The sequence below is a fragment of the Hevea brasiliensis genome, chromosome 2 (genome assembly GCF_030052815.1).
Source record: "Hevea brasiliensis isolate MT/VB/25A 57/8 chromosome 2, ASM3005281v1, whole genome shotgun sequence".
In the NCBI taxonomy this organism is placed as follows: domain Eukaryota; kingdom Viridiplantae; phylum Streptophyta; class Magnoliopsida; order Malpighiales; family Euphorbiaceae; genus Hevea; species Hevea brasiliensis.
Window position 1 is genome coordinate 93,537,091 of NC_079494.1, and position 11,700 is coordinate 93,548,790.

General features: G+C 39.1%; 1 protein-coding gene across 1 annotated transcript; it reads right to left on the reverse strand.

Annotated features, from left to right (window-relative positions):
- Positions 1-9,852: 9,852 nt before the first annotated feature.
- LOC131177924 (uncharacterized) lies at positions 9,853-10,889 on the reverse strand. The gene is made up of 4 exons (XM_058143103.1): positions 10,751-10,889; positions 10,628-10,689; positions 10,226-10,531; positions 9,853-10,170 (listed from the first exon to the last, which is right to left on the reverse strand). Exons 1-4 carry the CDS (start codon positions 10,887-10,889, stop codon positions 9,853-9,855), a joined length of 825 nt encoding a protein of 274 aa, XP_057999086.1.
- Positions 10,890-11,700: the final 811 nt, after the last annotated feature.

Consider the following 11,700-nt stretch of genomic DNA (forward strand, 5'->3'; position numbering starts at 1 on the left):
AATGAAATGTATTGCTAGTATGTTGAGAAATTTATTGAGTTTGATTGTGAAATTTGAAGTAGTGGTTGAGAAAATTTTTAGAAGTGCTTTTTACAGGTATTTGAAGAACGGTTTTCTCAGAATACAGAGGAAACTCTGTCAAAAGTTTTATAGAATTTGCGAAAAACTAAAATAGACCAAAATATTAACTAGTTTTAATTTCAACTAAATGTTTTAAGTACTTACTAGAAAATGCTCACCACTTGTCAAAAATAAGAAAATTGTTTTAAAATCCCTTGTAGGGTACTTAATGAGTTATCGGTAGGTGAAGTTTGGTAGTTCATTAGGTATTCTATGGGATCATGTTATGCCTTACAGAGGGGTAAGGTGTGACATGTTTTAGTGGTATCAGAGCAAATTTTTGAAGTATATTTTAACTTGTGAATTTGTGTTTTTCCTTGTTAAGTACAACTGCTCAATGTCCATAATTGTTACATACAGTGCATTACATCATAAATATGAACTAATGGAGGAAAATCTCCTTGTGTTACTTGTTCAGGAGATACCCTAACTTCAACCTGAAATGGAAGAAGGGAATCGCTCAATTGAGCAGTCTGTTGAAGCTGAGGCACAAGGGGAAGCCCCAGCTTTACCGAATTTCAGTGGGTCAAGAAAGACCCACAAATGTCGCAGATTCCTCAGACATTCGCATGCCAGATGGTCGCGATGTTTCAAAGAAATGGTCGGGTATGCTCGCTCAAGCTCCACCACAACCACTGTGGCATGACCATTGCCTCCACCAGCATAAAGATGACAAGTTATTAAAGTATGGGGCTGCAGAATTTAAGGGTACGATGGACCCTTTAGAGGCAGGGCAATGGCTTGAAAGGATGGACAGAGTATTTAAAAAGCTGCACTGCCAAGATGAACTGAAGTTTGAGTACTGCGGTCGCCATCGCAAGGGGATGCGTATGATTGGTGGAAGACCATCCCCACACTGGTGAACCACGGTGTTGACCTAGGATGACTTCATCGGAGAATTGCAGTAAATACATCCTGATGCATATGTTGACCAGAAAATTGCAAGAATTTTTGAGTGCAAACAAGGGAACCGATCGGTGGCAGAGTATGAGAGGGAGTTCTCCGACCGAGTCACTATGCGGGGAGTCTCCTTACTACCAGCAAGGCAAGATGCAAGAGATTTGAGACGGGTTTGAAGCCCAGCATAAGGATGCAAGTTGTGGGATTTCGACACAGCAACTTCTCAAAGCTTATGTCGCAAGCACTTGAACTGGAGAGAATTGAATCAGAAGCAACCCCAAGGAAAGAAAAATCAGAAAAAGCTGAGAAATCAGAAAAAGACAAGGGGAAAAAATCAGTTGAACAAAGTTCTGGTGCTACCTCTGGAAAGAGAAAGAAGTTTAGTGGACCCAGCAGGGGTCGAGGTGGAAGATTCAGTAGGGGCCAATTCTCCGGACAGAGACCCCCTAGGTCTGGTCAGCAGTCAAGCAGGAGTTCATATTCTGCCCGCCCCTGTGAGACTTGTGGCAAGATTCATGGGGGGGAGTGCTACTGGGCCACTAGAGCCTGCTTTAACTGCGGGGGCAAGGGCCATATAGCTAAAGACTGTACTAGTGCTCCGAGATATAGTCCAGCTCCTACTACTGCCGAGGGATCTATTCAAAGTCCTGCTCTCAGAGGTTCACAGTCAGTTGGCAGAGGAAGAGGTAGAGGTAGAGGCACTACTTCAGGCAGTCAGGGCACAGTTGGTCAGTCAGGACAAGGAAGTGCTTCGACTAGAATCTACACAATGAGACAGCGAGAAGAGGCTGAGACTTCTGATGTGGTAGCTGGTACATTCTCTATCTCTCATCAAGAAGTATTTGTGTTGTTTGATCCGGGTTCAACCCATTCATATGTTAGTGATAGCATAGTTAGTTCACTTGCTGTTCCATGTGTGCAAATGGGTTTTGAAGTACTAGTAACTAGTCCATTAGGACAAGAGGTCCGGGTCAACAGAATGTATAGAGACTGTCCTTTGGTAATCCAAGGACATGTTTTCCCGTCAGACTTGATTGAAATGCCCTTCAGAGAGTATGATATCATCTTGGGCATGGATTGGTTAGCCAGGCATCATGCCATGATTGATCAGAGATCAAGATCACTTTTGGTCTACCTCTGTATGGTGATGTGGTAATACACGGGGAGAGGTATTTACTGCCATCAAACATCATTTCGGCTGCACTAGCCAGAAGAATGATCAGAAAGGGGTGTGAAGCATACTTGGCACATGTAATAGACACCCAAGTGGGGAGTCCAGCACTAAGGGACATCCCTACTGTATGTGATTTTCCGGATCTGTTTCCTGATGAATTACCAGGATTACCTCCAAAAAGAGAGGTGCAGTTTGAAATTGAAGTTATGCCTGGTGTGGACCCAATCTTCATAACGCCATATAGAATGGCACCTGCAGAATTAAAAGAGTTGAAAGTACAATTGTAAGAGTTGCTTGACAAGGGCTTTATCCGCCCTAGTGTGTCACCTTGGGGAGCGCCAGTATTGTTTGTAAAGAAGAAAGATGGCACTCTCCGGTTATGCATCGATTATCGGCAGTTGAATAAGGTGACAATAAAGAATAGATATCCATTACCCCGTGTTGATGACTTGTTTGATCAGTTGAGGGGTGCAGCTGTGTTCTCCAAAATTGACCTGAGATCAGGTTATTATCAGCTGAAAGTACAAGAGCAGAGTATTCCTAAAACTGCCTTCAGAACCCGTTATGGCCATTACGAGTTCTTGGTCATGCCATTCGGGTTAACTAATACTCTGGCTGCTTTTATGGATCTGATGAACACTATCTTCAGACCATACCTCGACCAGTTTGTTGTGGTATTCATAGATGATATATTGGTCTATTCGAGGAATGCAGAAGAGCATGATAGACATCTGCGGATTGTACTACAGACTTTGAGAGAGAAACAGCTATATGCTAAATTGTCGAAGTGTGAATTTTGGCTGAAGGAGATATCCTTTTTGGGGCACATATTATCAACAGAGGGCATTAAGGTAGATCCAAGTAAGATTGAAGCTGTCCTTAATTGAAGGCCACCCAGAAATGTCACAGAAATTCGCAGTTTTCTGGGTTTAGCTGGATACTATCGTAGATTTGTGAAGGTATTCTCCATGTTGGCATCTCCATTGACCAAGCTGCTTAGAAAGGATGTGAAATTTCAGTGGACGGACAAATGCCAGCAAAGTTTTGATGAATTGAAGAGATGTTTGACTGAGGCTCCAGTCCTGACTTTACCTACTCCAGGTAAAGAATATACAGTATATAGTGATGCTTCTCACAATGGGTTAGGCTGTGTATTGATGCAAGATCGAAATGTCATTGCCTATGCATCACGCCAGCTAAAACCGCATGAGAGGAATTATCCAACACATGATTTGGAGCTTGCAGCTATTGTGTTTGCTCTTAAGATCTGGAGGCATTATTTGTATGGGGAGAAGTGCTACATCTATACAGATCATAAGAGTTTGAAGTATTTAGGCACTCAGAAAGAGCTGAATTTGAGACAGAGGAGATGGTTAGAGTTGATAAAAGACTATGATTGTCTGATAGACTATCAGCCAGGGAAAGCTAATGTTGTGGCTGACGCCCTAAGTCGCAAGACTATGGCAAGTCTACAAGTTACTCCTTTGTCTTTAGTACATGAGTTGAGATCATTACATGCCAGCTTAGAGATTAATGATGATGGGCAGACAGCAGTTGTATGGCATGTATAGCCAGTGTTGATTGATCAGATTAGAATGGCTGCTCAGAATGATCAGAAGTATAAGAAGTTGATGGAAGAAGTCAGGCAGGGCAAGAAACCAGAATTCTCAATCAGAGATGACAGTCTACTGCTACACCAGGGCAGAATATGTGTTCCCAATGATGTTGATTTGAGGCAGATCATTTTGAAGGAAGCACATGAGTCTCCTTTTTCCATGCACCCTGGTGGCACAAAAATGTATAGAGGGCTAAAGGAGCATTACTGGTGGATGGGTATGAAAAGAGATGTGGCAGAGTTTGTATCCAAATGCCTAACTTGTCAGCAAGTAAAGGCAGAGCATCAAGTACCTACTGGGTTGTTACATCCACTACCAGTACCAGAGTGGAAATGGGAGAGAATAACGATGGATTTTGTGATGGGACTTCCGAGGACACAGAAGAGTCATGATGCAGTTTGGGTCATTGTTGACAGACTAACCAAGTCTGCTCATTTTCTTCCAGTCCGGATGGACTACAGTTTAGAAAGATTGGCCAAGTTATACATCGATGAGATTGTGAGACTACATGGAGTGCCAGTATCCATCGTGTCAGACAGAGATCCTAGGTTCACTTCTAGATTTTGGGGTAGTCTTCAGAGAGCCCTAGGAGCTAGATTGAACTTTAGTACTGCATTCCACCCACAGACAGATGGCCAATCTGAGAGGGTAATTCAGATCTTGGAGGACATGCTATGGGCTTGTGTGATTGAGTTTGAGGGTAGTTGGGATACACACTTGCCTTTGATTGAGTTTGCTTACAACAACAGCTACCAATCAAGCATTGGGATGCCTCCATATGAAGCTTTGTATGGAAGAAAGTGTAGAACCCCGTTGTGTTGGGATGACGTGGGTGAAAGAAAGATGATTGGACCCAAAATTGTTCAGCAAACTAAGGAGAAGATCAGGGTGATCAGAGGTCGACTTAAGACTGCATCAGATCGTCAGAAAGTCCTACATTGATCTGAAGAGAAGAGATATTCAGTATGCAGTGGGTGACAGAGTTTTCCTCAAGGTTTCTCCTTGGAAGAGAATTATGAGATTCGACAGAAAGGGGAAACTGAGTCCTCGTTTCATTGGGCCATATGAGGTTCTGGAAAGAGTGGGTCCTTTGGCATATCGGTTGGCACTACCTCCAGAGTTGGAGAAGAAACATAATGTTTTCCATGTGTCTATGTTGAGGAGGTATCGATCAGACCCATCTCATGTACTACCAGTAGAGAAAATTGAAGTGAATCCAGACCTCACATATGAAGAAGAACCCATAGAGATTATGGCTTATGAGGTGAAGCAGCTACAAAACAAGCAGATACTGTTGGCAAAAGTGCTGTAGAACCATCATTCGGACCAGGAGGCTACTTGGGAACGAGAAGAGGACATGAGGAGACAGCACCCACAGCTGTTCAGAGATTGATACCAGGTAAAATTTCGAGACGAAATTTATTTAAGGGGGGGAGAATTGTAACACCCCCGTTTGCATAGCCTGGTAGATTTCACTGTTCCGGTGACCGGTGTCGGTCCGGACAATTAAGGAGATGAGAGCCACACTTAAGACAACTTGAGAAGCCATAAACACAAATAATTAGTAATGTTCAATTAGTTAACTATAAATAAGAAAAACAGAACATAAGAAGTTAAACGAGCCGAGAGTCACAGCGATGGGTGACCTCCTCGGGAACGACTGCGAAGTCGTTTTAAACTCAAATTTCGAACCGTAAAAAGTGACGCCGCGGTCTTTAGGACCCTTATGAACACAGTGAAAAAGAGAAAATTACGAAAAAGAACTGTTAAGTCAGTCAAATAATTAGGTCAGGGAGCCGGAAGAAATATGGAATTATTTACAAACCGGGATGAACCGGCGAGGGGCAATTTGGTCAATTGACCCCGAGAGCTGACTCCTGACCTAACTGTCAAATAAAATCGGAGAAAAGAAAATTTTGGAATCGATAATTAAATTAAAGAACTAATAGAAAAAAAAAGAAGAAGAAGAAGATAGAAAAGTCAAAGGTGATGACATCATGAATGATGTCAATAAGAAATTAATTAAGTTATTTATTAAATAGGACTTTGTGGTCTTCCATCAACTAAAATAAATTAAGAAAAGAAAAAAATTAACAACAAAAAGTCATCTTCATCTTCTCAAAAACGTCACTCTCTTCTCTCCCTCACAAAACCACCATGAAAGCTCATTTTTGAGCTTGAAAAACTAAAATCCAACCATACAAAATTGTCCTACCATAACTAGACCTTGTTTGGGCAACTAAGAAAGAAGATTCAAGGAAAAGAAAGAAGAAAAATTTGAAGAAAAGGAGGAAGAAAATTCTGCTCAAGGTATAGTACTATAAACTTCAATTTTTTTTGTTTAATTAGTGTTAGTGTGGCATCAAAAGCTTGTAAATAAACTTGAAATAAAACAAACATGGGAGAAGGACTAAACTGAAATTTCGGCCAGCCTAAAGAGAGTATGGATTGCATGAATTTAATGGGTTTGAATGAGTTTAGGAACCCTACTTAGTTGATTGATTATAGTTTAAAGTTTTGAATTTAGTTAATTGCACAATTTAAGTGAATTAGGGTTTGGAGGCTAGGGTTTGTGAACCAAATTTTGGAGAAATGCATAAATGATGACCTTGGTCTATTGTGAGATGAAAAATTGTCAATAATGCCCAAAAGAGATGTGTGAGAATTGTTGGAATGAAAATCAAATTCGTAGGTCAAATGGTCATGCTGCTGGAAGCATGACCAAACCCACTTTGAATGACCAAAACTCAAATTTTACAAGCCCAATTGATATGCCACCAATTGGAGATGAAAATATACATAAAATAGCACAATTTTCATTAAGGAACCATGGCCAAAAACTGACTAAAACTTGGTGAACAAATTGACCAAAGTGAAATGAGAGCAGGTTGCCACTGCACCAAACTGATCAAATGAACAGTGTTCATTTGGTCATAACTCGAGTTAGGAAGGTCAAAATGACCTGAAATTTTACGAGCAATTAGATATGATATAGACCTAAAACTTTCATGAAGAACACCAACCCAAATTAGGCCATTAACCCATTCAAATTATTGAGCAAAGTTGAGTTTCCAAACCTGCGATTTTGCAGAATTCTATTTGAGCAGTAATGTTTGAAGGGCTATAACTCTCTCTAGGAAACTCGGATTTAGGTGATTCTTGAATCGATAGAAACCTAAGACATAGTAGAACATTTCTTATGAAGAAAGTAAGACCAAATTATGAACTTAACTTAATCAAATTACTGAACAAAGTTGGATCAAAATCTGCCAGAACCCAAAATACCAGTATGAACAGTGCACGTGAACAGTAAACTTATTTTGGCTATAACTTGAGCTAAAAAACTCCGATTGAGATGATCCAAAAATGAGAATACACTTAAGACAATAAGAAACATTTTCTATGAAGGAAGTTTTGTCAAATTCTAACAGTAGATCGACCAATGGAACAGTGCAACTTCGGAGCACCAAAACCGAAAATTGGCAATTTTGCCAAAATGACCTAAGCTTTGAGAAAATGACCAAAACCAACAAGTTTAATGATCAAAATGTGGTATGTGAGTGAAGTTGGAGTTCCCATACCTATTAAGCCTTAGAAAGTCAACTATTTGACTTGAATAGTACAGTGAATAGTAACCCGAAACACAAAAATTTCGAGAACGTCGAATTTAACACGTTAGAACTAAGTAAATGTGAAGTTAAATTTATTTTGGATTTGTGTTAAGTTCTAGTACTGAAACATTATAAAATTGTGTGTTTCAGTTGAAAAGAATATCGGGAAGGAACCCGAGGAACCGAGTCGAGGCTAAGAGGCGACTCGCTTGAGGTTTGTGCACAACATCACCATGTTTTAAAGTTATTGATAAAGTGAATGAAATATGTATTTTACATTTGCTTCGATTTGTTAAAAATTTATTTGTGACATTATTAATGATGTTTTGACTTAAATTGTTGAAAGTTATTGTGTATATTTGAAATGAAAATGTTTAGCAAATTGTTAAGATAAGTTTTGAAACCACAGTGTCATGACCATATATTTGAACACCTCACTAGCATGACTAGTTGGGGTAATTAGTTTCGAATTTTGATTCCTTCTCTGGAAAGTGTTGAGGTGTGCCAGTAGAAGAGGATGTGAATGGATATCCATATATTTGAGCTAGCTAGCCTTGTGATGTGATTTCTCTTTAGCCTCTGGCTATTGAGATTCTATTTGTTTCGAATGGCATGATCTAACTGTGGGTTTTATGAAATGTGTTTTGATACTTCGAAATGAACTTAGTTTGCATTAAAATCTCATAATTCATGTTTTGTGTTTAATCTCATGTTCAGTTAAATTTTTGAATAAATGTGATTTATATTTTGCATAAGAATGGCATGATCTAACTGTGGGTTTTATGAAATGTGTTTTGATACTTCGAAATGAACTTAGTTTGCATTAAAATCTCATAATTCATGTTTTGTGTTTAATGCTCATGTTTAGTCAAATTTTTGAATAAATGTGATTTAAGTTTTGCATAAAGATTATTTTAGTATGTTGTGCACCACTGAGTCCTAGTACTCAGCGATAGCTTCTATTGCTATCGCAGATACAGAGACTAGAAAAGCTGCAGACTGAGCTGCTGAGGTGTGAGGAGCATCAGCATAAAGTTTTCGGGTATAATTTATACCCCAATTGTAAATACTTCTTTTGATGTATATATTGCACATAAATGTATGGACATGTAAAAATGGGTCTTGAGCAGCTTGTACAAAAATTTGTATGAAGTTTGTAATAAAGTTTAGTTGTATTTCTTTTGATGTAAATTTTGTAAGAATGTATATAAATTGTGTTGTCACTAATGAAATGTATTGCTAGTATGTTGAGAAATTTATTGAGTTTGATTGTGAAATTTGAAGTAGTGGTTGAGAAATTTTTAGAAGTGCTTTTTACAGGTATTTGAAGAACGGTTTTCTCAAAATACAGAGGAAACTCTATCAAAATTTTTATAGAATTTGCGGAAAACTAAAATGGACCAAAATATTAACTAGTTTTAATTTCAACTAAATGTTTCAAGTACTTACTAGAAAATGCTCACCACTTGTCAAAAATAAGAAAATTGATTTAAAATCTCTTATAGGGTACTTAATGAGTTATCGGTAGGTGAAGTTCGGTAGTTCATTAGGTATTCTACGGGATCATGTTATGCCTTACAGAGGGGTAAGGTGTGACAGGTACGTGAGATCCAACCTTATTCTCTCAACTCTTCTTTCTCATTCTCCAGTTTCCAAGACTGATTTAGGTGTAGACACCATATTTTGGCCGACCCCCTGAAGTCAAGGAACTTTTAAACCTTTAACTTTATTGACCGCTCTCAACCGATGTCCCCAATCACAAATAGCTTTTCCGAACTCACCTATTGCTCGTCCCTGGAACAAACCAATCTCACGCTTAAGTTAGATTGTTTTCCAATCTCATGGCCTTTGTCAGATGAGTTCGAGACAATATCAGGTCTCTGGGCCATCCAATCTTGCCTACCAATGTTTCCCAATCTCTCTATACAAATATTGCAGAACTTCATTTGGCTAATGTTATGATTGGGCCTCTCGCTTGAATGCCCCAAATATTCCTTAAAATGAAGTTAAGGTTTCTATCCGGTCTAATAATAGTTTCGATCTTAAAAGTTCAAGTCAATGTCAAATCTTTGCAATTTAATGTTCTAAAGTTTCACCTGGTATTTGGTCATGACTTAGTCCGATCTCATATTCACGTGTAATGTTTTTTCGATCCCTTATACTCTGATTAATAGTCGCTTTCAAGTTTAATGTTCAACTACGTTTAATCAATTAAGTACTCAGACAATTTGGACGCTTTCCGATCTCATCAAGAAATTGAACAAAAAAGGGATTCCAATTCATTTCAAAATAAAAAATAATATACAAGTCATTCAGTAGGAGGATCTTCCCCAGCTTGCTCCCCAGGTACATTATCAGCTCTCTGATCCTCTCCCTCTCTCTTAGGCTCCTCGTCGCTCTCCTCTTCGGCCTCTGGAATGAGCTGATTCATTCAGGATAAGTCCTCCTCAAGATAACGCTTCCTCAGCTCAGCCAGGAGGTCATTATGGGCGTTCACATATGCCCCAGCCTCTTTTGTTGTGCTTTCCTCTTCCTTGGCCTGGAGCTCCTCCTCCTTGGCCCGGAGCTCCTCCTCCTTCACGTGAAGTTCCTCAGCGAAACGAGCGAGATCGACAGATCGACCAGCTCGGGTGACTTCAAGTTCCTGCTCCACTTCGACTATCTTCTCTTCGCAACGCTTTATCCGATCTTCCAATCTAGCGATGTAGTCATTGGCAGAGGAGAGTTGAGCCTGTGCAGCTGAGGCATCCTGGACCACCTTAAGAATCTCCCTCCTTAAGGCGTGGGCTTTTCTCTCTGATTACATGTTGATTTGCAATAGCCTCCAAGCCCAAACTCATTGTCTGAGTCAAAATATCATTGATGCTCTCCTCTGCCAACCTGTTCCGATATTCTTGGAAGCAGATGGAGGCTCCCATGACCTTGGCTAGGCTAGGATTCCCTTGAGTGGAGCGGTTCCTTTCTAGTGATTGGATGAGGTGTTGAGCTCCCTGGGAAAGCGTCCTAACAGTAGGACCAGAAGACTCTCCTTCCACATTGGAAGAGATTGGACGAAGCAAACATTCAATCTGCCGAGGTGGAGAAACGGCGACCTCTACTTCAGGGACTGGCTGCTTTTGAGGTCGAGCAGGGGAGCTCGGTATTTCTACCAACTCTCGCTAAGGATTCTGAGCAGCAGTAACAGTGGCCTACTTCATCGCCCGCACCTTTCTGGAGACCTCCCTCTTTCGCTTGCAGCTCTCTTTAGAAGTGTCGCCACCCACCATACCTGCACAGAAAAGTAGTCAGTGAGTTCGCTAAGATTGAGAGACTAAAGATCGGGAATGTACTAGGACTGAGGTCAGAGAGCTGAAGCTCATTGTCTTCATCGGTGATTAGCCACATCATCCACCACTTCAGTTCGGCCATAACTGCATCTAAACATGAGAATTTGTGGGTGGACGCCTGAGTCTTTAACTCTTTCACCATGGCGTGTTCGTCCTTATTTAAAGTGATCTTCTTTGGAATTGAAGTGACCAAGTACTGGCAACTCCGTGGGATACCTTCGAAGCCTTTCAGAATCTTGCTCCTCAATATAAAAAATCGGTCCTTAAAGATAACATTCGATAATAACTTTTAAGATAACATTTAGTGTTATCACTCTAATCAAAATACTATTTCTTTTATCTCTCTTATTTATATTATTCAGTAGTATGATGTTTATAATAGTTTTTAGAGATTGAAAGAGTGGTTAATGAAACGTTTTCCTTTCTGGCTTGTAGAAGTTGAAAGAGTATTTTGACTAAAATAAAAAATATAATATTACTATTTTTACATTTAACGGCTACACTAACAATTATTTTTATGAAACAATTTTGTTTTAATAGAGTGTTTGTCTTAGCTTATAAGTCGGTCAAACTAGCTTATAAGCTCTAAATATAGGTTAACCTATTTATCTATAATAAATTTTGAACTTATAAGTTGAGCTTATAAGCTAAAAAAAAATAAGTTGAAGACTCAACTTTTCATTTTGGTGCTTATATGCTAATTTTACCAAGTATTTTATTATATTATCCTTATTTAATTTTTAAATTTCATTATAAATCTCGTTTTATATTCTTTTTAGTTATTTTAATAATAAATGTGTTTATAAGCTATTTTTTACTAAACACATTAATTTTTTATCAGTCACTTATAAGCACTTAAATTAAACACGTAATTGCTTAAAATTTTAAATATTTATAAGCTTAAATTAACTTGCTTACAAGCTTATTTTTATAAGATAAGCCAATCATTATAT